This window comes from Coregonus clupeaformis, chromosome 40, assembly GCF_020615455.1.
Source record: "Coregonus clupeaformis isolate EN_2021a chromosome 40, ASM2061545v1, whole genome shotgun sequence".
NCBI classification, from domain to species: Eukaryota; Metazoa; Chordata; class Actinopteri; order Salmoniformes; family Salmonidae; genus Coregonus; species Coregonus clupeaformis.
The window spans coordinates 18,424,736-18,447,853 of record NC_059231.1 but is presented as its reverse complement, the minus strand read 5'-3'; the positions used below and the strand labels follow the sequence as shown (position 1 = coordinate 18,447,853).

Below are 23,118 nucleotides of genomic sequence, written 5' to 3'. Positions count from 1 at the left end.
ATAAAGAAATGGCTCTCTGAATAAAACATTGCGTCTTCTGGGTAAGGATTACAGAGGAGGTGACTGCCCATGCGCCACTGGCCACAGTGAGATTCTCTGGAGAGATTTTTTATGTAGTGTGAATAGGCTTCCTGCTCAGAAGACCATTGTTCACACCCCTCACCAAGGTTATTATAATAACAGAATGGACCTAGCCCCTTCACAGAGTCGTCGAAAGGATGAAACAAACCGTATGACCCATTGAACATGACATTATATCTGACAATAAGGGACCACCTCCAGTTCCACAGGTACAAGATGAATAGTGGTTATGTGTCTCCCTCTTCCAAATAGATTGTACGACCCCATACATCCCTCAAACTTAACTCTGGACCTCAAAGCCAGTTCCACTGCTTTTTTTCATTGTTCCCCTCTAATCACAGACTGATTTAGACCTGGGACACCAGGTGGGTGTAATTAAGTATCAGGTAGAACAGAAAACCAGCAGAATACGGACCTTGTAGGGTAAGAGTTTATTACCCCTGCCATACATGGTCAACAAGAAACTGAAAAGACTCAAGACTTAAAAGATTTGTGTAACACACAAGGGAATATTATGAGTATGTTTTCTGCACGAGATAAATTCCCACACCATCGGTCTTGTAAATTACAGATGGCATATCTTAATTTGATCATCCTGTTGTTGCAGGTATTTTCCTGCACAGAAGGAAATGCAAACTTGTCGTGTATTCAAAGTTTAAAAGGCATCCAAAGTTTGTAATTTCCACTTTAAATTTCAGACCTGATTTGGCCACTGAAAAATGTGTCAACCCCTAAAAAAAATAAACAATTATAGTACACATAATTCACATTTCCAGTTGATTATTTTCCTGCTATGAGAAACTGGGTCAAATTAAGATACAGCATCTGTACTGCATATATCAATTATTGTTCTCTTTCTACATCAGAAATTTGTCATCGATTTTTTTACTGTTCTCAAACAACTCAAAAAGGATCCCCTCAACAAGCACACATTTACAAGATGTCCATCTCAGAGTATTCAGAGAACACATTATAACATGAAAACTGCATCCATCAGTACAAGAAAGCTTTGAACACAGGTACATTTTATTTTAAAGAATATTAGAGTTGACAGTGTTACAAAAGGATTTACAATGATAATAACACAAGATAAAGAGAAATCTTGAAGTAACAAAACATGGAGTCAGTTATAATATTGGTAGTACTGAATGGGAACGTTCCCTGGAATCTTTTTAAATATATAGAGTTCTAGATATACAGCAGCTTCAGGGTCAATTCCTTTCCCAAAGATGTTTCCATTTTTATTTTATTTCTAAAGAAAACAAGGCATCCAGTGGTAAATAAAATGTTATAAAGTTAAGGTGCAATACAGACAATGCCAGAAGATATTTTACATCTAATATACAAAACCTTTTCAGATGCAGGTAAAGAAAAATAAAGTGTACGTAGTTATTATTTGAGTCAGAGTTGACTTGATCCAGCTAAAGGGGAAAAAAAGAAAAAATCCTAAGAAATCTGGTCCTCGGTTACACCCAACAGTTTCATTAAGTTCAGATGAAAATGTTTGGCCAAACAGTTCTCTAGCTATAAATCTTTGTACAATTCACACTTTTATCAATAAAGACCAAAGAGCCAGTTCTAACTGTTGGTCACGGTAGTCATTTGTTCTGCTTTCATTTTGGATAAACCACAAATAAAGTAAAAACAAAAAGCATTAAAGGGGAAAGAATACCTTACATTTATAAACCATAAAAGAATATCTGATCATATGGATATAATCCAGAGATAGATATAATAATATACAATTAATGTAATTTACAATTTCTAATTAAAGGTCAAAATGCAGAGAAGAGAGCCATACCAAAGATGCCCATTATTTCCATAAAAATATTTAAATGAAAACGTGACTTCCTACAGCCCAGAAACATGAAAAGCAGACAGATATTAATTTAATAATTACAAACGTCTATGGTCAAAAGCCTTTTAAACAGAAGAGTGAATGAAGAAGGACCATAGAAAGATATAGCTAGGACTTGGCTCATTTCCCAATCAATCTCTTATAGCTTGCGATTACAGCTTGTTCCTCAAGGTATATAGGGCATCTACGAAGTTGCCAAGAGCCTTGGCACATGAATGTTGTGTTAATCAACAACCATATTGTTATCATCCGAAGATTCCATTTAGCCTGGTCCCAGATCTGTTTGTGCTGTCTTGCCAACTGCATTGTTGTCATTGTCAAGGCATACATGACAAATTCCATAAGGAGTTGGCAATAGAGTAGAAACAGACAGGCACCCAGGCTAGATTACATTTGCACTACTAAAAAAGTGATTTGTGTATGAAAATTTGCATTGACCCTACAATAGCAGTAATTTGGAAAGGCTGCATGGTCACAATTCTAAATGTATTTAACAATGACTTCAGTTAATTTCATAACAAAATCACCTCGAAGTTGCACACAAATGAAAATGATAAAACATGTACTCCTAGAACGTGTTAAACACCCAAAGAGAGCGTTGCAAGGCAGGCAGTGTATGGGAAACTAATCCCTTTAACTGTATCATAGTATCTAATAAAAATGGTGCTGATTATAGCACACAAATACTTATACCTAGAGAACTCCATAACCTTTGGCCCCAAGAAGGGTCAACTAAAGCGGATGATGGTGTTAGAGAGAGGGGGATAGAAAAGTCCTGGTCAGGGTTGGGGTCAATTCCATTTAAATTGACTGAATGTAAATGGATTGACTCGGATCCTTGTCCTGGCCATCAATGGGCTCCTTCATTTGGACTGATCTCCCAGACAGACAGACAGACAGACAGCCAGACACCAAACCAGACGGTGAACAGAAAAACAAACATTTAAAAATAGATGATTAAAAAACAAACAAACAAAAGATAACTCTGAAGAAGTACAAATACACACAACATGAATGAAGCAGTTTGGAAAGGATCAGCTGATGAGCTGCCCCATTAACTGTTTTAAAGAGGCAAACCAAGACAGTCATCCCTTCCAAACAGGCCGTGCTGGGTGGGTGGTAGGTTGGCATTTGGTCTCCCTCCGGTGGGTCTCCACACCTCGTCTCAGACAGCCACTGACCTTTGTGACAATCTAGGCCTATGTCCCAAATCACACCCTATTCCCCATATAGTGTGCTACTTTTGACCAGAGCCCTATGGGTCCTGGTCAAAAGTAGAGCACTACATAGGGAATAGGGTGCCATTTCGGACACAAGCATACCTCATACCATTGCCATTATTTTTTCATAAAGGACAAAAGAGGGGGTGGGGGGGAGATGATTGTGTCATTGTACTGTGTCTGTTGATGGGGATATGCTGCTGCACGGTCTGCCTTTACAGGAGAGGCTGCTGATAGTAGGCCTGTTGCTGCTGTGGGGCCTGCTGCAATGGAGCAGCCATTTGATAGGAGGCTGGAGGCAGGTTGGCATTCTGGTAGGCTGACATGTCCATCTGTGGGGCCACACCCATCTGTGGAGGGTATCCGGCAGGTGCATATGGTACACTGCGGTGAAAAGACAGAATGGTACAATATTAGCCACCTACTGCCTAACACAAGCATTAAGGCAGACATGTAGTCCTGGACCTGTGGTCCTCTGTAGCTCAGCTGGTAGAGCACGGCGCTTGTAACGCCAAGGTAGTGGGTTCGATCCCCGGGACCACCCATACACAAAAAAAATATATATATGTATGCACGCATGACTGTAAGTCGCTTTGGATAAAAGCGTCTGCTAAATGGCATATTATTATTATATTATATTATATATTATTATGTAACCCTCTTAACACAGGAGCAATGCCACCCCCAAAAATTTAATAGTCACAAATCCACTAGTGGGATGTCTCAAAACACAAACATGCAGACATAAGAATGGCCTCACAAAATGGCTGCCGTTTAGCTAGCTAGTTGCCTAGTCAGGGCTGGTATACTGAGGAGACGTGTAACCCTGCAAAGTACTGGTATACTGAGGAGACGTGTAACCCTGCAAAGTACTGGTATACTGAGGAGACGTGTAACCCTGCAAAGTACTGGTATACTGAGGAGACGTGTAACCCTGTAAAGTACTGGTATACTGAGGAGACGTGTAACCCTGTAAAGTACTGGTATACTGAGGAGACGTGTAACCCTGTAAAGTACTGGTATACTGAGGAGACGTGTAACCCTGTAAAGTACTGGTATACTGAGGAGACGTGTAACCCTGTAAAGTACTGGTATACTGAGGAGACGTGTAACCCTGTAAAGTACTGGTATACTGAGGAGACGTGTAACCCTGTAAAGTACTGGTATACTGAGGAGACGTGTAACCCTGTAAAGTACTGGTATACTGAGGAGACGTGTAACCCTGTAAAGTACTGGTATACTGAGGAGACGTGTAACCCTGTAAAGTACTGGTATACTGAGGAGACGTGTAACCCTGAGGAGAGGCCTACCTGTAAGGAAGCTGTGATGGCTGACTGTTGGGAGATGTGACGTTAGGGGGGAGTGAGTGGAGGGGTCCGGGCTGGTCAGAGCCCATGTAGGCCTGCTGGGCTGGGGGGCCCTGGGGCATCCCTGGAGGCATGTAGGAACCACCAGGCTGACCTGGGTAACCCTGAGAGAGGGAGGGGGGAGCAAAAGAGACCATGTTCAATGTGAAATTGGATGAAACACATTGCATTACTCCACTAAACTATACATGCGTTTGGAAAAACCAACAACATTACTAGAGGTGCAGCTAGGTAAACAACAAGGAACAGATTGTTTCTAAACGGGTTTTGCAAAGCGGTGCAGAAAGTGAGGTGGTAAAACAGTCCAAGCATGACCCACTGGAGTCTCCCATTCGTCTCCAAGGAGGGACTCTGACATCCATCATCAGGGACAAACAGCACAGCAGACAAAACACATGGTCTGCGTCTGAAATGGCATCCTTTCCCTATATAGTCCACTACTTTTGACCAGAGCCCACCATATGAATAGGATGCCATTTTGGACACTGGCATAGTCTCTTGGCCTTCACGAGGTGGTGACCTAAACAGAAAGTACACTATATATACACACACACACACACACACACACACAAGTATGAGGACACCCCTTTAAATTAATGGATTCGGCTATTTCAGCCACACCCGTTGCTGACAGGTGTATAAAATCGAGCACGCCACCATGCAATCTCCATAGACAAACATTGACAGTAGAATGGTCTTACTGAAGAGCTCAGTGACTTTCAACGTGGCACAGTCATAGGATGCCACCTTTCCAACAAGTCAGTTCGTCAAATTTCTGCCCCGCTAGAGCTCCCCCGGTCAACTAAGTGCTGTTATTGTGAAGTGGAAACGTCTAGGAGCAACAACGGCACAGCCACAACGTGGTAGGCCACACAAGCTCATAGAACGGGCCCGCCGAGTGCTGAAGCGCGTAAAAATCAACACTCACTACCGAGTTCCAAACTGCCTCTGGAAGCAACGTCAACACAAGAACTGTTCGTCGGGAGCTTCATGAAATGGGTTTCCATGGCCGAGCAGCCGCACACAAGCCTAAGATCACCATGCGCAATGCCAAGCATCGGCTAGAGTGATGTAAAGCTCGCCGCCATTGGACTCTGGAGCAGTGGAAACGCATTCTCTGGAGTGATGAATCACGCTTCACCATCTGGCAGTCCGACAGACAAATCTGGGTTTGACGGATGCCAGGAGAACGCTACCTGCCCCAATGCATAGTGCCAACTGTAAAGTTTGGTGGTGGAGGAATAATGGTCTGGGACTGTTTTTCATGATTTGGGCTAGGCCCCTTAGTTCCAGTGAAGGGAAATCTTAACACTACAGCATACAATGACATTCTAGACGATTCTGTGCTTCCAACTTTGTGGCAACAGTTTGGGGAAGGCCCTTTCCTGTTTCAGCAAGACAACGCCCCGTGCATAAAGCGAGGTCCATACAGAAATGGTTTGTCGAGATCGGTGTGGAATAATTTGATTTGCCTGCACAGAGTCCTGACCTCAACCCCATCGAACACCTTTGGGATGAATTGGAATGCCGACTGAGAGCCAGGCATCAGTGCCCGACCTCACTAATGCTCGTGGCTGAATGGAAGCAAGTCCCCGCAGCAATGTTCCAACATCTAGTGGAAAGCCTTCCCAGAAGATTGGAGGCTGTTATCGCAGCAAAGGGTGGACCAACTCCACATTAATGCCCATGATTTTGGAATGAGATGTTCGACGAGCAGGTGTCCACATAATTTTGGTCATGTAGTGTATGTGACAGTGGTTAGATAGTTTGTTTCTCCTAACTGACCTGCATGGGGACTTGGGAGGCAGGTGTGTATTGGTGCTGCTGTGGTTGCTGCTGGGACTGCAGTTTGGAGTAGGCTGTGTAGAATGGTGCCTCGTTCATCAGTTTGTTGTAGAGTTCCAAGGCCTCCAGCACCTTCACATTCAGCTCAGATAGCTCAGAGTGTTGCCTGCCAGGGAAGGGGAGAGGGAGAGAAGGGGAGAGGGAATGGGGGAGGGAGGGGTGGAGAAAGTGAGAAAGACATTGGAGAGAGGAGAGACAAGATGAGGATAGAGAACAGGTCATCACGACAAAGACTCAGGGTTCTGTCCAGCTGATGATCATGGTACTCATCCAGATACAGTCAATATAAAGTATATATTTCTTAATTCCATTCTTTTACTTTTAGATTTGTGTGTATTGTTGTGAATTGTTAGATACTACTGCACTGTTGGAGCTAGGAACACAAGCATTTCGCTACACCCGCAATAGCATCTGCTAAATATGCGTATGTGACCAATAACATTTGATTTGAAGTTGGTATAACTAAATACAATTTGAATAACTCTGTACAACATATTTGCCTAACCAATAGAAATAAACTGTGACATGCAATAGTATAGCCTCTAATAGTCCATTATGAATAATTATACTGCAGTTAAATTCACTTTACCTGTCAATGTCTTCCAGCTTGTCATCAATCATTGGATTCATCTGCTCACAAGCACCTGGGTGGGTAAAGCATTGATAAGGTGAGGCTAAACAGACAAAAACAGTTGTCAAGCCAACTGTGTGTTACTATATAGGCCATCTCCAGTGTCAGTGAACATGGCTACTAGGATTTATAAGAGCATTAAGTCAATGTTTTATACCCTCCAGCTGGACCAGTTCTTGGCAGTCAGGTGCTGCATCAGCAGGGTCTGTATTCTGGAGAAGATAGAGCGCTCTATCCATCTTTTCCTGCAGAGAGAGAGAGGGGGGAGGGGAGAGAGAGAGAGAGAGGGGAGAGACAGAGAGGGGAGAGGGGATAGAGAGAGGTGGGGATGAGAGAGGGAGGAAGAGGGAGAGAGAGGTGGATATGAGAGAGGGAGGAAGAGGTAGAGAGAGGTGGGGATGATTGAGCAAGAGAGGGGGAGAAAGAGGGAGAGAGAGAAAAGGAAGAGAGAGGTGGGGGTGAGAGAGGGGGAGAGGGGGAGAAAGAGAGTCTTGTTATACGATGTTACATTGCTTGTTATACAAAGTCAATGTCAGACTTTATTAACCATTCTCAACGTTTTACTAAGTTACAACTGACAGACTGATGAGGGTTTTCAATGGTCAAACGATCAGAACTGATGGAGGACTGTTTCTATCTAATAAAAAAGATACATGATACAGGCCTACATGTATGGACAGCCATGCAGTAGGCCTGATACGTAGAACCACCCACCTCATCTATGAAGACAGGCTCAGGCTCTACATTGGCTTCTATGCTGGGCTCCTCCGGGGCTGGCGTCTTCTCCACATACGTTACTGGTAGGAGAGGGATTTACATTTGACATTTTAGACATTTAGCTGACGCTCTTATCCAGAGCCAGGATTGAAAACATGAAACCATACACTAGAACGACTCTCCGTGCCTCAGGATGAGACAAAGGTATGGTGGTGTGGTGTGGTACTGGACAGGGGAAACGTACCTAGTTCAGGCTCAGCATTGAGGTTGGTCGTGACGAAGTTGGACGGGAAGAGACCTACTCCTCTGTGGTTCTCTCCTTTCCACCAGTTTGGGTCACTGTGGCATCAACATGGTTTAATCAGTTCAAACATTCTTGTAAGTAAACCATTCCCATTGTAAATGAAATGAATGCATGCACTGCAAAACAACAGAGTGGACACTAGATATATGACTGAAGATATATGCATATACAGTAGGCCATCATATCGGTCATCACAGCAGGGGGTCAGAGCCAGGTTTCCATAGCATGTCGTTAGCTACCTGTCGTCCAGGACGAGAATGAGCTCCCCGGTCTTGAAGGTGAGCTCGTTGTCCTCGGCCGCCTCAAAGTCGTAGAGCGCCCGCACCTTCCGGGAGTCCCTGCTACTGCCGCCCCCGTTAGTGTTGAAGGGGGGGTCGGCGGTCACGGTGAGGGGTCGTGTCTCCGCACACTGCTTCTGCTCCTGCAGGGACAGCTCGATGGCTGCAGATGGGAGGAGGACAGAGGCAGTGGAACACAATGGAAATACACTGTTCTACACTTTTTTGTGTGTGTCATTCTCAATGATTTTAATGTGTCTAATAAATGTATTAATTCATTCTTCAACATGCACAGTTCATAATGTAATATTATGTGGTATTCTAGAATCTGTTGGATATTATCTGTACCTTTGGCCAGGTCGTCATTGTCAGATGGTTTACTAACAGCAGGAGTGGTGCCCTTTAGGCTGGACCCCTGTTGATAAGAGGCGGTTGGTTAGAGAGAGACAGCCTTCCAGAGCAGAGGGGATTTGGATTAGCTGTGACTGTGATGCCACCTGTAGGGATTCATAGGTACTACAGGCTTTACAGGCAGTCTTTTGGTAGTAAAGAGAGTGCGATGCGAATAAAGGCGTCAGCATGCTTCGGTTCGGCTGGCGCCTAGCCAAACTCGGCTAAGCGAACGGGACGAGTGGCTCGCATACTCCCTTAAAAGACCTTTGCTTGAAAAACAAGAAAAAAGCCGCAATAGTACTGTTTGTCCATCTTGAGAAGCAGTAGCGTCAGAATTAATCTAATTTTTGTCAAGGAGATTTTTTGTCAAGGAGATCTTAAGTCACGCAATTTTACATCTAACTAAGGTGTTTGCTGCAGTATTTCTCAAGTGAAAAGAAATGTGGGTGAAAACAATTAGTCTCTCGTTGAATGACAAATACTTCATTGAAGAATCCCTACTGTTGACCAATCACCGACGAAGGGGCGTAGACTTCTGCTTGCCTCAAGAAAAATGGTGTGCACGAACAGCCGATAAAACACTTGCCGAAGACCAAAACAAACAAAAATGTCGTCATAATATATGCACACACTGTTCTGAACTGTTTCGTATGGGAAGCATGTGGATTCCTTAAGAGTAAAGGAGCTCCTAAAATTAAATAGGACAATGAATGCCATAAAAATGCAATCGCTTCATATGCAAACAAATATAGCCTAACATCTGGAAAATAGTGACATTGACTACAGTATGAAGAATAAATTGTTGTCTGTGAGAGGGGTTGGGCAAAGTCCAATTTCAGTAGCAAATACTTCACAGTGTAATTTATTAAAAGGCCCAATCAAGCAGCTTTATATCAATAACAAATCATTTCTGTGTAACAATTAAGTACTTTACTTTAATAGATTTTATCAAAAAACTAGGCTATTTAGCTTGGACTGTCGGAGTGATCTGAGTGGGGAGGGGGAAATTGAAAACTAGCTGTTATTGGCAGAGAGGTTTGGAACTCTTTGTGATTGGCCTATTAACAAATTTACATCATGGTAATGTCACCATGGAAAGCCGAAACTCCCGCCCATGCAAACCTGCTGATTGGAAGGTCTTGTGTAGATTGTATTTTCAACCAGCAACTATCAGGAAATAACACTGATCAAATGTTTTCACAGTTTTAGTTTCATCAGCTGTTGTACAATATCATACAAAACAGGAAAAACTGAATTTTGACTGCACTGGGCCTTTAAGATTGAATAGGACACTCAGCCTACCATTTCAACCAAATTAATAAAGTACCAGACTGTCCCTCACATACAATCACAAAAGGAATTCTAATCCCCTTATAGGGAGAACTTAGATATTACATGAAGTATGTTAGAGGAAATTCCATTCGGAGGTCATGCCTTAAAAAATACAGAGACAAGCTCCATCCTCCTCTGTATTGGCAACACATGGGAGAGCAGCACACTGAGGACACGGACAGACCGCACTGCACTGGGGCCAGTGAAAGTACACACACAGAGCTTATTTGCTTACAGTGGACCACAGGTTGAAGTCATGAGGAGAGCTTTGTGTTGGAGTTAGCCGATAACAGTTGTCTTGTGTTTCGTAGGCGAGTCTGGCGACAGCTACAATAAGACAGGGCTCTACAATGCTACATTTTTGGTCGCATATGCTCCTAAATATTTTGCTGTGCTACCTGGAATTTATATTTGGGAGCACCAGTGCCCCTAGAAAAAAAGTACACCAAATAAAATAAATAGTTTCTTCAGGAGATGAACTCCAAAAGTAGCTAGGATTCATATAGGCCTAGATCTCAATCTTACAAATAAAATGTTCTGGTGCTCCTTAACCCTGTATTTTGCAATTGCTGGCAATTCTTATATAATTTTTTTTTTTAAATATTATTCATTTGTTCTCCTGAATTTTTTTATGTGCTCCAACATAAAAAATATATATATATCAGCGTAGAGCCCTGTAAGATGGTAGAGTACTGATATAGTACATTTAAAAAATATTTGTGGGGGCCTCCCGAGTGGCGCAGTGGTCTAAGGCACTGCCTCCCCCGTAGGGGAGTTGCATCGATGGGACAAGACTGTAACTACCAATTGGATATTACAAAATTGGGGAGAAAAAGGGCTCAAATTTAATTTAAAAAAAGACAAAAATGCGGTTCAAATGGCTCTATTTTCCAGGTGAGGTGCATAGGCCCTCAAAGAACAAAGCAAAATCCAGACCATCTTGCACCAAAATTGTCAATTGAAACAAATAAAAACCAAACTCTTTTAGGCAGGGGGGTAACAGAGTTAGTAGTGAGGGGAGACTGCCCAGCCTATACAATGATAGAGGCAACACTGGATTAGGGTGATAAATGTTAGGCTGTTGACTACTTTACCTGTGACCCAGAGGATGGAAAGACAACCCCTTCCTCTCTCAGAGACTTGATGGTGGCACTGATCAGACTGAGCTGTGGATCTTTCTGGAACCCATCACACCACTCCACCATCATCCCCTTCATCTTGTCACACACCTTGGGGTGGGCCTGCAGGGGGGATAATAGTAATTATTATTAGGCTACTTATTTGATAGAGGTAGATACAAATAAAACATTGACATAAAGAGCCAGCTGAATGATAATAATGGTGCCATAGGGGATGGCTGCCATTTGATGGGCTCCTAACCAACTGTTCTATTTTGTTTGTTTTTTCGCATTGTTTATAACTTATTTTGTACAAAATGTTGCTGTTACCGTCTCTTATGACCGAAAAGAGCTTCTGGACATCAGAACAGTGATTACGCACCCCGAACTGGACAAAGACTATTTCTTTAATGAGTCCGATGCAAAGGATATACTGCTTTCCTGAGACCAGGCCCAAATCCCCGTCATTCGCATTAAGAAAAAACAGAGATACAGTGGGTGGAGGTCGGGGTGCCTTGTGAGAATTTGTCGGCGAGTGGGTAAACCGCCACTACCATCGGTCCTATTGGCCAACGTGCAATCACTGGAGAATAAACTGGATGATCTACGATCAAGACTATCCTACCAACGGGACATTAAAAACTGTAATATCTTATGTTTCACCGAGTCATGGCTGAACAACGACACGGATAATATAGAGCTGGTTGGGTTTTCCGTGCATCGGCAGGACAGAGCAGCTACGTCTGGTAAGACGAGGGACAGGGGTGTGTGTCTATTTGTCAATAACAGCTGATGCGCGATGTCTAATTTTAAAGAAGTCTCGACGTATTGCTTGCCTGAGGTAGAGTACCTCATGATAAGCTGTAGACCACACTATTTACCAAGAGAGTTCTCATCTATATTATTCGTAGCCGTCTACTTACCACCACAAACCAATGCTGGCACGAAGACCGCACTCAACGCGCTGTATAAGGCCATAAGCAAACAAAAAATTGCTCATCCAGAAGCGGCGCTCCTAGTGGCCGGGGACTTTAATGCAGGAAAACTTAAATCCGTTTAACCTCATTTCTACCAGCATGTCATATGTGCAACCAGAGGGGGAAAAAACCCTAGACCACCTTTACTTCACACACAAAGACGCATACAAAGCTCTCTCTCACCCTCCATTTGGCAAATCTGACCATAATTCTATCCTCCTGCTTACAAGCAAAAACTAAAGCAGGAAGTACCAGTGACTCGCTCAATACAGAAGTGGTCAGATGACGCAGATGCTACGCTACAGGACTGTTTTGCTAGCACAGACTGGAATATGTTCTGTGATTCATCCAATGGCATTGAGGAGTACACCACATCAGTCACTGGCTTCATCAATAAGTGCATTGACGACGTCGTCCTCCCCACAGTGACAGTACATACATATCCCAACCAGAAGCCATGGATTACAGGCAACATCCGCACCGAGCTAAAAGCTAGAGCTGCCGCTTTCAAGGTACTCAGAGCATGCGCGGACCAACAGGCAAGTGTCTTCACTGATATTTTCAACCTCACCCTGACCGAGTCTGTAATACCTACATGTTTCAAGTAGACCACCATAGCCCCTGTGCCCAAGAAAGCGAAGGCAACCTGCCTAAATGACTACCGCCCCGTAGCGCTCATGTCGGTAGCCATGAAGTGCTTTGAAAGGCTGGTCATGACTCACATCAACACCATCATCCCGGAAACCCTAGACCCCCTCCAATTCGCATACTGCCCCAACAGATCCACAGATGACGCAATCTCAGTTGATTGTTATGCTTGCTCACATGTGTAAGTCTTAACATCATCAATTCAGCACAAATATTGCAACAGAAAAACTTGAGACAGCTTCCGTACCCTGCTCAACACAGTTCGGACGTCAGTGGCAAACTCCCGCGAGCAGATTTCTAAGTGAAATATTCTTCCACTGTTATTGACACAGGCAGCCAGCAACTGAAACAGGGAGAAAAGCCAGGTTAGTACAGTAGTCAGTATGGATGATTTATGTTGAGGTTTCACATTACATCAAGAGATGTAGCCTAACGCTTTTATTCACTTCCACAGTTCCACATTTAATAACAGAAAAATGTATTAACATTAATAAAATGTGACACCGGTGAAATTATGCATGATTTTATGACAGAGGGAGCTAAAGTTGACTGAGTGAGGAAGGAGAGAGAGAGAAATCTAAAAATAGAACAGCCATGTGACTATCTACCCTAATGGTGAGTCATAGAGAGAAGGATCACATGGTCTGAGGCATAGCATCATCACTCTATCACAACACTGAGCAGCAGAGAGAACAGAACAAAGCAGTAAAAACTTCCTCAAGGCCATGGATCATCACACTCTGGTTGACTGGCTGCCCAGAGCGGGAGAGTTACAAGCTCAGAGCTCTATAACTGCCAAGAGCAGCAGGAGATGGACCACTCCTCCCAAATACTTTATTACATCAGACTTGAGATTGTCATTGAGGCTTATGGCAACAGTCAGATAGTTTTTGATCCACTGTCTGAACCAGGAAATTCACACTCAGACTTTATACAAGCAAACTGTTCAAACTCTGCTATCCAATCCTATAGCAGGATGCATTACTCATTAACTGTGTCTATGATCGCAGTCACTCAACAAGCTCCAGGGCCTGACACCATGCAGAGTAAAACACCTAACCTTACAATAACCCCACATCTTTTCCAGACCATTTCTCTATTGACATTGGCTTTATTAATAAACCTGTTATACAGTTAGGCAGTAGGTTTACCAACGGCCTACCAAATGATATGCAGCTTTTGCTCCAGGTGTCTTGAACAACACAATAAATAATAAAGTAAGTTATCAGAACTCACGGTGAGGGCCTGCATGGCGACGTGTGGGACCTTGTGGTTGACTCGCTTCATCACAGACCTCAGGCAGTCCTTGGCTCTGGGAGAAGAATGGCAGGTAGAGACGTGGTTATTATGGAACAAGTAGAAGGTTATTCCTACATGAGTTTTCCAAAAGTATACCATCTTCAATATACAGTTACAGTGCCTTCAGAAAGTATTCATACCCCTTTACTTATTCCACATTTTGATGTGTTACAGCCTGAATTCAAAATTGATTAAATAGATTATTTTTTTACCCATCAACACACAATACCAAAGTGAAAATAAGTTTAGACATTTTTGCTAATACAGCCAAAGCAACACTGGAATGGATTCAGAACAAGAATGCGAAAGTCCTTGAGTGGCCCAGCCAAAGCCCAGACTTGAATCCCATTAGGGCTCCCGAGTGGCGCAGCGGTCTAAGGCACTAAATCTCAGTGCTTGAGGCGTCACTACAGACCCCCTGGTTCGATTCCAGGCTGTATCACAACCGGCCGTGATTGGGAGTCCCGTAGGGCAGTGCACAATTGACCCAGCGTCGTCCGGGTTTTGCCGGTGTAGGCCGTTATTGTAAATAAGAATTTGTACTCCATCTAACTTAACAGAGTTTAAGAAAACCTGCAAGGAAATCCCCAAAATCAGATGTGCAAAGCTGATACAGACGACTCAAATCTGTAATCGTTGGAAAAGGTGTTTCTATAAAGTATTGACTCAGGGGTGTGAATACTTATGTAAATGATATCTATTTAATTTTCAATAAATGTGCAAAAATGTCTAAAAACATGTTTTCACTTTGTCATTATGGTGTATTGTGTGTGTAGATGGGTAAAACATTAATATTTAATCAATTTTGAATTCAGGCTGTAACAACAAAATGTTGAATAAGTCAAGGGGTATGAATACTTTCTGAAGGCACTGTATTTACATTTAGTAGATGCTCTTATCCAGAGCGAATTCCAGTAGTGAGTGCATACATTGTTGTACTTTTTCGTACAGTTATGAATTGCATTTTGAGTTATTGCTATTCAATGCCATTGCTATAAAAAAATATATATCATAACCCATAACCTCCAAACTTGAGTCCTGGAGTTAGGTTAGAGAAGTGGCATTAAAACTTGTTCAGCGGGGACCCCATTTTTTCTGGCAGAATTTCTGGGGACCCCATTTTCCCCCACAATAATTTCTAATGAACCCACCCCACCAATAATGACAACCTTAAAATAGGTACATTTCAATCTGTACATCAACAAATAACCTTCAATTCATTCAATGTTCATCTCATATCAAGATTAAACTAAAACAAATGTAGTCAATAAAATTGTATTTTCAAATTATCTTTCTCAAAAAAGTTTGTATATTGTCCCATACAATTATCTGTACTCTTCATTTTTGGTTAAAAAAAACCCACCTTATTTTAGAATAAAAAAAATTGCCAACCCCACTGCAGTTCCTCCAGTAGGGTCACGACCCCGACTTTGAATACCACTGGGTTCGAGTCTATTGCCTAGCTGCACATAATCACAAATAGGCTACTTGGAAATAAGCTAATTATTTTCTGCAGGAAATGCCCCTAGTGCTCTGGTTCATGTAAATCAGGGGTGTCAAACTCATTTCATGGTGGGCCTAGTGTCTGCAGGTTTTTGGTTTTTCTTTTTAATTAAGGCCTAGACAACCAGGTGAGGGGAGTTCTTTACTAATCAGTGACCTTAATTCATCAATCAAGTACAAGGGAGGAGCGAAAACCAGCAGACACTCGGCCCTCAGTGGAATGAGTTTGACAAGTGATGTAAACAATGCTGATATTTTAGAAATAGGAAGTCGCATTTCAGCTTACCCATTGGGTGTCTGTCCAACTCTGTCACAGATATCCATAATCAGGGCCCAGTCCTCCACTGTATTGGTTTCATTGGTGGCTTTCTCTGAAAATGTGGTACACCGGGATACATGTGGTTAGTTGGGAAAATACAATCTGTGGTTGGCATGTACTGTGTTGGGCCAACATTACCTCTCTATTATACTTCTAGTTCACCACGATATTTTTTACAGGATTGACAGTTAATACATAATTCTGGAAGTTGTATGACTAGACTAGGAATAAAGTTAATTATTCCTTATCTGATTTGTGATACAAGATGGTGCCGACAGACACAGTCGCCATGTTTCTAGCGCTTAGCCAACTTTGCAGTATTTTTTATTTGCTCAGAACATTTATTGTATTATTACTTATAGACGACAATCAAAAGCCGGACCAGGCTTTATTTTTATTTGTTTACTTTTGGGATTATGTGATTGGTAGGTATTATTTATTACTGCACATTTTTGTTGGAACTAGAAACACAAGCATTCCGCTGCACCTGCAAATCTGTGTACGTGACCAATACACAGATTTTATTTGTGATGATAAAGCCATTACACATGGCTAACTATATATTTTTGTACAGAGTGAAATTCATATTGCTGTAGCTACAAGGACACTATGAGATATACGAGAGCTTCTGTTCCAAAGATGATGGCTAAACTGCTCATACTAGAGAGGGTTAAGCTTGCTAGCTACAGTGCAATCAGAAAGTATTCAGACCCCTTGACCTTTTCCACATTGTTTTACGTTACAGCCTTATTCTAAAATTGATAAAATAGTTTTTTTTCCCCCTCATCAATCTACACACAGTACCCCATAATGACAAAGCAAAAACAAGTTTTGAGTTGAGGTTTTTTTATACAAATTTGTAAAAACCAAAACACAAAAAACCCTGAAATATCACATTTACATAACTATTCAGACAATTTACTCAGTACTTTGTTGAAGCACCTTTGTCAGCGATTACAGCCTTGTGTCTTCTTGGATATGACGCTACAAGCTTGGCACACCTGTATTTGGGGAGTTTCTCTCATTCTTCTCTGCAGATGCTCTCAAGCTCTGTCAGGTTGGATGGGGAGCGTCGCTGCACAGCTATTTTCAGGTCTTTCCAGATATGTTAGATCGGGTTCAAGTCCGGGCTCTGGCTCGGCCACTCAAGGACATTCAGGGACTTGCCCCGAAGCCACTCCTGCGTTGTCTTGACTGTGTGCGCTTAGGGTCGTTGTCCTGTTGAAGGTGAACCTTTACCCCAGTCTGAGGTCCTGAGCGCTGTGGAGCAGGTTTTCATCAAGGATCTCTCTGTACTTTGCTCCATTAATCTTTCCCTCGATCTGACTTGTCTCCGAGTCCCTGCCGCTGAAATCATCCCCACAGCATGATGCTGCTACCACCATGCTTCACCATAGGGATGGTGCCAGGTTTACTCCAGACGTGACACTTGGCATTCAGGCCAAAGAGTTAAATCTTGGTTTCATCAGACCAGAGAAATTCCAAGTGGGCTGTCATGTGCCTTATACTGAGGAGTGGCTTCCGTCTGGCCACTCTACCTTAAAAGGCCCAATTGATAGAGCGCTGCACAGATGGTTGTCCTTCTGGAAGGTTCTCCCATCTCCACAGAGGAACTCTGTCAGAGTGACCATTGGGTTCTTGGTCACCTCCCAGACCAAGGCCCTTCTCCCCCGATTGCTCAGTTTGGCCAGGTGGCCAGCTCTAAGAAGGGTCTTGGTGGTTCCAAACTTCTTCCATTTAAGAATGATGAGGGCACTGTGTTCTTGGGGACCTTCAATGCTGCAGAAAAGTGTTGCTACCCTTCTCCAGATCTGTGCCTCGACACAATCCTGTCTCTGAGCTCTATGGCCAATTCCTTCGACCTCATGGCTTGGTTTTTGCTCTGACATGCACTGTCAACTGTGGGACCTTATATAGACAGATTTCTAAAAACCTATTTTCGCTTTGTCAAACCTATTTTCGCTTTGTCATTATGGGGTATTGACTGTAGATTGATGAGGATAACATTTTTTTACATCCATTTTAGAATAAGGCTGTAACGTAACAAAATGTGGAATATTTTCCGAATGTATACAAGATACTAACGTTACTTCCCTTTCAGTAAACCTAAAACTAATCCAACTCACGAATTAATCTAGCTAATTTAACTAACTAGCTAGATAATGTTGTTCTTGTTGAATGCGTGATATTGTTGCAGTTTAGGCAGTCTTGTTATTGAAAATTGTTGATTACGATAAAGTGATGACACAACAACTAGCGTAGCTATTAGTAGTTAGCTAACGGTAGTCGCTCGCTAACATAGCTAGCACATAGTCTGACCGATGACTGTCTGCTACATTTGACCAAACCGCATAACTAGCTAGCTATGTGGATAATCTCACATTTGATCAGAATTTCAAGGTAACTAGCTACAGAAGTGTAGCCTGGCTAACGTTAGCTAGCTAGTTGTTGTTAGCTCGCGGGCTAGTGGTTCCGCTAAATACGAAGCTACCGTAGTTACGCTAGGTTACTCCGAACCAAAATGCCAAATGAAGCGCTCAACTTACCAACATCTTGGTCGAATGGATTCTGCGCAAATAAAGGCATGTCTACTTCGTTAAATAAACCGACGTTGTTGAGAAAGAAAATGTAGCTAGAATATTTATTTCAAGAACATACAAAAAATCCCTTGCTCATCCATCAAACCCTGTACACTTTCAACAGTTGCTCTTCCGTACACTTGGGTGGCTGCGAAAATGCCTGAACACATTTGTGAGCATTACATGGAAAATAAATAGAACTTATAATCATATCAACACTTATTGATTCATATATATTTGAAGATAATTAATGAACGTACATTTAACATTGCTGTATTTCTGCATTCAAATGTATCATGTACAGGCAGATAAAAAGACACCTCTTATGACCCAAATACACAATCCTGGCGTACACTGCCACCCCTAGGGAGGAAGAAGTACGTACGAGAATATTCCATTGTTAATTTTCTTTTATTATAAGGCTTATAATAAAAATCGAATGGTTCGAAAAGCATGACGTATATTGCCACTCACAAATGGTCATGTAGCAACAGCAGTAAATCTGTCTAAATGGCCATACCGATATTCATAATTTGTTGTAATTAGAAATATAGGCTATGCACACGATATTTTGTTTGTTTGCATCAAAAATAAGCACTAAACTAAAGTAAACTGTTCACGGTGATGTCAGACGCTTCCGAAACAGTCCCGTAAAATACCCCGCAGGCCCAGCCTTTCATTTCCTGATTTGGTGAACCGATTGCAATTTCCTCAGCATCGGGATTACCGTTCAACTAGCAGTAGGATATTATCACAGATAGTTATACAAATATTTGATATTATGCTGGCAAAGACATGCTACATTTTGCGAATATTTATACTTTTTTGGAACTCTAGTACAGTACAACTGTTTTCACAGCATTGCAACCACATTTGGAAAAATAAATGGATAATTTAACGTATTTTATTTTTTATAATGTATTACTTATACCAGCATTTATTTCGAAAGTTTACACAAAATACTGGTATGTTGAAAGCTATTGTGTAGGCTATATTTAAAGAAATACACTTTTAATCAAATACAAATATGGAATTACTCAATATAGTCTGCAAAATTTAACTGGGTCTCTTGTGCTGGACCATGGGCGAAGGTAGATGCCCATGTGCACAGCCCAGTGTGTCCTGTGCTGATGCCACACACGTACTGTGCGGAAGTAGGCATCCAGCCAGGACGGGTTGTGCCAGCTCTCTGCTCCAGACCTTCAGTCCGCCTCCACAGTCCGGCCCGGCCCGTTCCTGCTCCCCGCACCAAGCCAGTGGTGCGTGTTCCCAGTCCGGCCCGGCCCGTTCCTTCTCCTCGCACTAGGCCAGTGGTGCGTGTTCCCAGTCCGGCCCGGCCCGTTCCTGCTCCTCGCACCAGGCCAGTGGTGCGTGTTCCCAGTCCGGCCCGGCCCGTTCCTGCTCCTCGCACTAGGCCAGTGGTGCGTGTTCCCAGTCCGGCCCAGCCTGTTCCTGCTCCTTTGCACCAAGGCAGTGGTGCGTGTCCCCAGTCCGGCCCGGCCTGTCCCTGCTCCTCGCACCAAGCCTGTGGTGCGTGTGTCCAGTCCGGCACGGCCTGTTCCTGCTCCTCGTACCAGACCAGTGGTGCGTGTGTCCAGTCCGGCACAGCCCGTGCCCGTTCCACCGGTGCCTGATCCAGCTCCGGTCAGCTGCTCCACTCCGGAGCCAGAGCAGTCCGCTCCACCGGTGACCGGTCCAGCTCTGGTCAGCGGCTCCAGTCCAGACCCAGACGTCAGCCCCTCTCCAGGTTCGGGGTCTCCCACACCAGGGTCCAGACAGGGCTTGGAGTATCGTGGGAGGAAGGAGAGGGGAAGCAGCGTGCTGAGGTCCAGACCAGACCAGGGGCGCAATAGGGAGGCGGAGAGTATGTGGTCGTCACGCCCGGAGCCGGATCCGCCTCCGAGGCGGAATTCCCACCCGGCCCCTACCCTGTTATGTAAAGGTTGTGCGGTCGGAGTCCGCACCTTTGGGGGGGGGGACTCTTATATGTTGAGTCAGGGTGTGAATATTCTATGTTGTGTTTTCTGTCTAGGTGTTGTAGATCTATGTTTGGCCGGGTGTGATTCCCAATCAGAGACAGCTGTCGCTCATTGTCTCTGATTGGGGATCATACTTAGGCAGCCTGTTGGCATGCGTTAGTTGTGGGATCTTGTTCCGTGTGTAGGCTTGTTTTGTGTTCAGCCTTAGGACTTCACGTTTCGTTTGGTTTGTTGTTTTGTTGTATGTTTATCGGTGAAATAAACATGTACGCATTTCACGCTGCGCCTTGGTCTGACCCGTCCTTCAACGAACTTGACAGTAACACACTACGCCGTGAAGGACTGAAATCCTGCAGCGCCCGCAAGGTCTCCCTGCTCAAGAAAGCACATATACAGGGCCGTCTGAAGTTTGCCAATGAACATCTGAATGATTCAGAGGAGAACTGGGTGAAAGTGTTGTGGTCAGATGAGACCAAAATCGAGCTCTTTTGCATCAACTCAACTCGCCGTATTTAGAGGAGGAGGAATGCTGCCTATGACCCCAAGAACACCATCCCCACCGCCAAACATGGAGGTGGAAACATTATGCTTTGGAGGTGTTTTTCTGATAAGGGGACAGGACAACCACCGCATCAAAGGGACGATGGACGGGGCCATGTACCGTCAAATCTTGAGTGAGAACCTTCTTCCCTCAGCCAGGGCATTGAAAATGGGTCGTGGATGGGTATTCCAGCATGACAAACACACGGCCAAGGCAACAAAGGAGTGGCTCAAGAAGAAGCACATTGAGGTCCTGGAGTGGCCTAGCCAGTCTCCAGACCTTAATCCCATTGAAAATCTGTGGAGGGAGCTGAAGGTTCGAGTTGCCAAACGTCAGCCTCGAAACCTTAATGACTTGGAGAAGATCTGCAAAGAGGAGTGGAACAAAATCCCTCCTGAGATGTGTGCAAACCTGGTGACCAACTACAAGAAACGTCTGACTTCTGTGATTGCCAAAAAGGGTTTTGCCACCAAGTACTAAGTCATGTTTTGCAGAGGGGTCAAATACTTATTTCCCTCATTAAAATGCATATCAATTTATAACATTTTTGACATGCATTTTTCTGGATTTTGTTGTTGTTATTCTGTCTCTCACTGTTCAAATAAACCTACCATTAAAATGATAGAATGATCATGTCTTTGTCAGTGGCAAACTTACAAAATCAGCAGGGGATCAAATACTTTTTTCCCTCACTGTACCTACATCCAAAAGAAAAGAGAAAACATTTGTAGAGCACAAATATGTTCTGCCCATTGTCGCCTCTTTCTACAACATAGACGCACAATACAAAGGACTGGGATCAGTCGAGGAGCTAGCCATCGTTCTCACATACAATAGCTTAGCTAGCTAGTAACCACATGTTGAATTCAGAATGTTAATATCATCCTAAAAAGTACAATTACAATTGCATCTTAACAATACCAACCACTTATGAGTAAACTCTAAATATACAACATTCTTCATGAACAAAACACTGTGTGTATGACTTTGTGCTTAAAGGAATCAAACTTTTCTGAAGACGACAGAAAAACCGTGCCTACCTGTCATAGTGCATCAAAATTATTTGAGCACGAGCACACAGGGCAGAACGTAAGTACACACTCCCCTATTCCCAGGATGCAGGCATGCATAATAACAAATCAACATGCTATATTAATATATAAACCTGGTGAAATTCACAAAGTACTTTAACAGCTGTTACATTCACCCCTCCCCTCCTGAATTTCACCAACCTTGTTAAACTAAACAAAGTAATCTACCAAGCTCAAGGCATAATTCTGAATTCAGCTCAAAGCTACCCATAGCATTCAGGGCAAGTGAAAGTTGGTCAGGCCTTCAACTGCCCCTAGATGCATAGTGCCTCTTACACTATATATCCCTTCTTAGCTGTAAAAAAAACGGTCATTCTGTACTATATCTCTGTACTATGTTAAACTTGCACCTTCTGGGGGATTGACTCAATTAGTCTCTTGACTGGTTTAACTACCCTCCCCGCCCTGTGCGACCCGCCACTGGGCTAGGGGCCATGGTGACTAACAGTGGTTCTGGCCTTAGATAATTTATCAGAGGAGGGTTTGAAGGAATCAGCTCCAGGATCTCAGAGGTGCTTCCCAGGTCATTTTCCTCAGGCATTCAAGGTTCTTCTGGTTCTGTCTTTTCATCCGATGTTCCGAGCTCAGAGTGCGTGGCCTCTCCTGCATCTACATTGATCGAAGGTCCTGCAGCATCACTGTCATTGAAGTACTCTGAATCATCCATTTCAAATGGCAGGAAGTTCACCTGCAGTAGTAGATTTCTGTCAACCACCTTCTCTCTGCCATCACGGTCTTGGATTCTGTACGTGTGAGTTTGTGGATTGACTGAAGTCACTGTGAAAATCTCGGAATTTCACTTGTCAGCCAACTTGCGGTGGCCCCTTTCACCCTTGTTGGCGATGAGGACACGATCCCCCATGAACAAACTGATGCCTTTAACCCGCTTGTCGTACTCCTAACCTTGTCGTCTCTGTTGCTTGTCAGTGTGCCTTTGGGCAACACTCATAGCTTCCTTCAGCCCAGTGATCAGAGTCTCGACATACTTGTTGCAATCCACAACACTGGAGTCGTCCAAGACATTGTGGAACATCACAT

General features: G+C 43.4%; 1 protein-coding gene across 1 annotated transcript; it reads right to left on the bottom strand.

Moving 5' to 3' along the window:
* Positions 1-1,089: 1,089 nt before the first annotated feature.
* Positions 1,090-18,606, bottom strand: LOC121554837 (signal transducing adapter molecule 2-like). Its single transcript, XM_041868520.2, has 14 exons — positions 18,437-18,606; positions 15,858-15,942; positions 14,006-14,081; positions 13,017-13,112; positions 11,121-11,267; positions 8,650-8,716; positions 8,263-8,464; positions 7,964-8,058; positions 7,717-7,799; positions 7,160-7,247; positions 6,961-7,015; positions 6,312-6,477; positions 4,470-4,630; positions 1,090-3,543 (listed from the first exon to the last, which is right to left on the bottom strand). Exons 1-14 carry the CDS (start codon positions 18,474-18,476, stop codon positions 3,375-3,377), a joined length of 1,530 nt encoding a protein of 509 aa, XP_041724454.1. The 5' UTR covers positions 18,477-18,606; the 3' UTR covers positions 1,090-3,374.
* Between the last annotated feature and the right edge of the window lie 4,512 nt (positions 18,607-23,118).

Coding starts and splice junctions, on each gene's coding strand:
- LOC121554837 (XM_041868520.2), bottom strand. CDS start 18,476: ATGCCTTTATTTGCGCAGAATCCATTCGACCAAGATGTTG. Junction 13,113..14,005: donor TCGCCATGCAGGCCCTCACC/GTGAGTTCTGAT, acceptor TCCCTGTTTCAG/TTGCTGGCTGCCTGTGTCAA. Junction 8,717..11,120: donor TTCCATCCTCTGGGTCACAG/GTAAAGTAGTCA, acceptor TCTTATCAACAG/GGGTCCAGCCTAAAGGGCAC.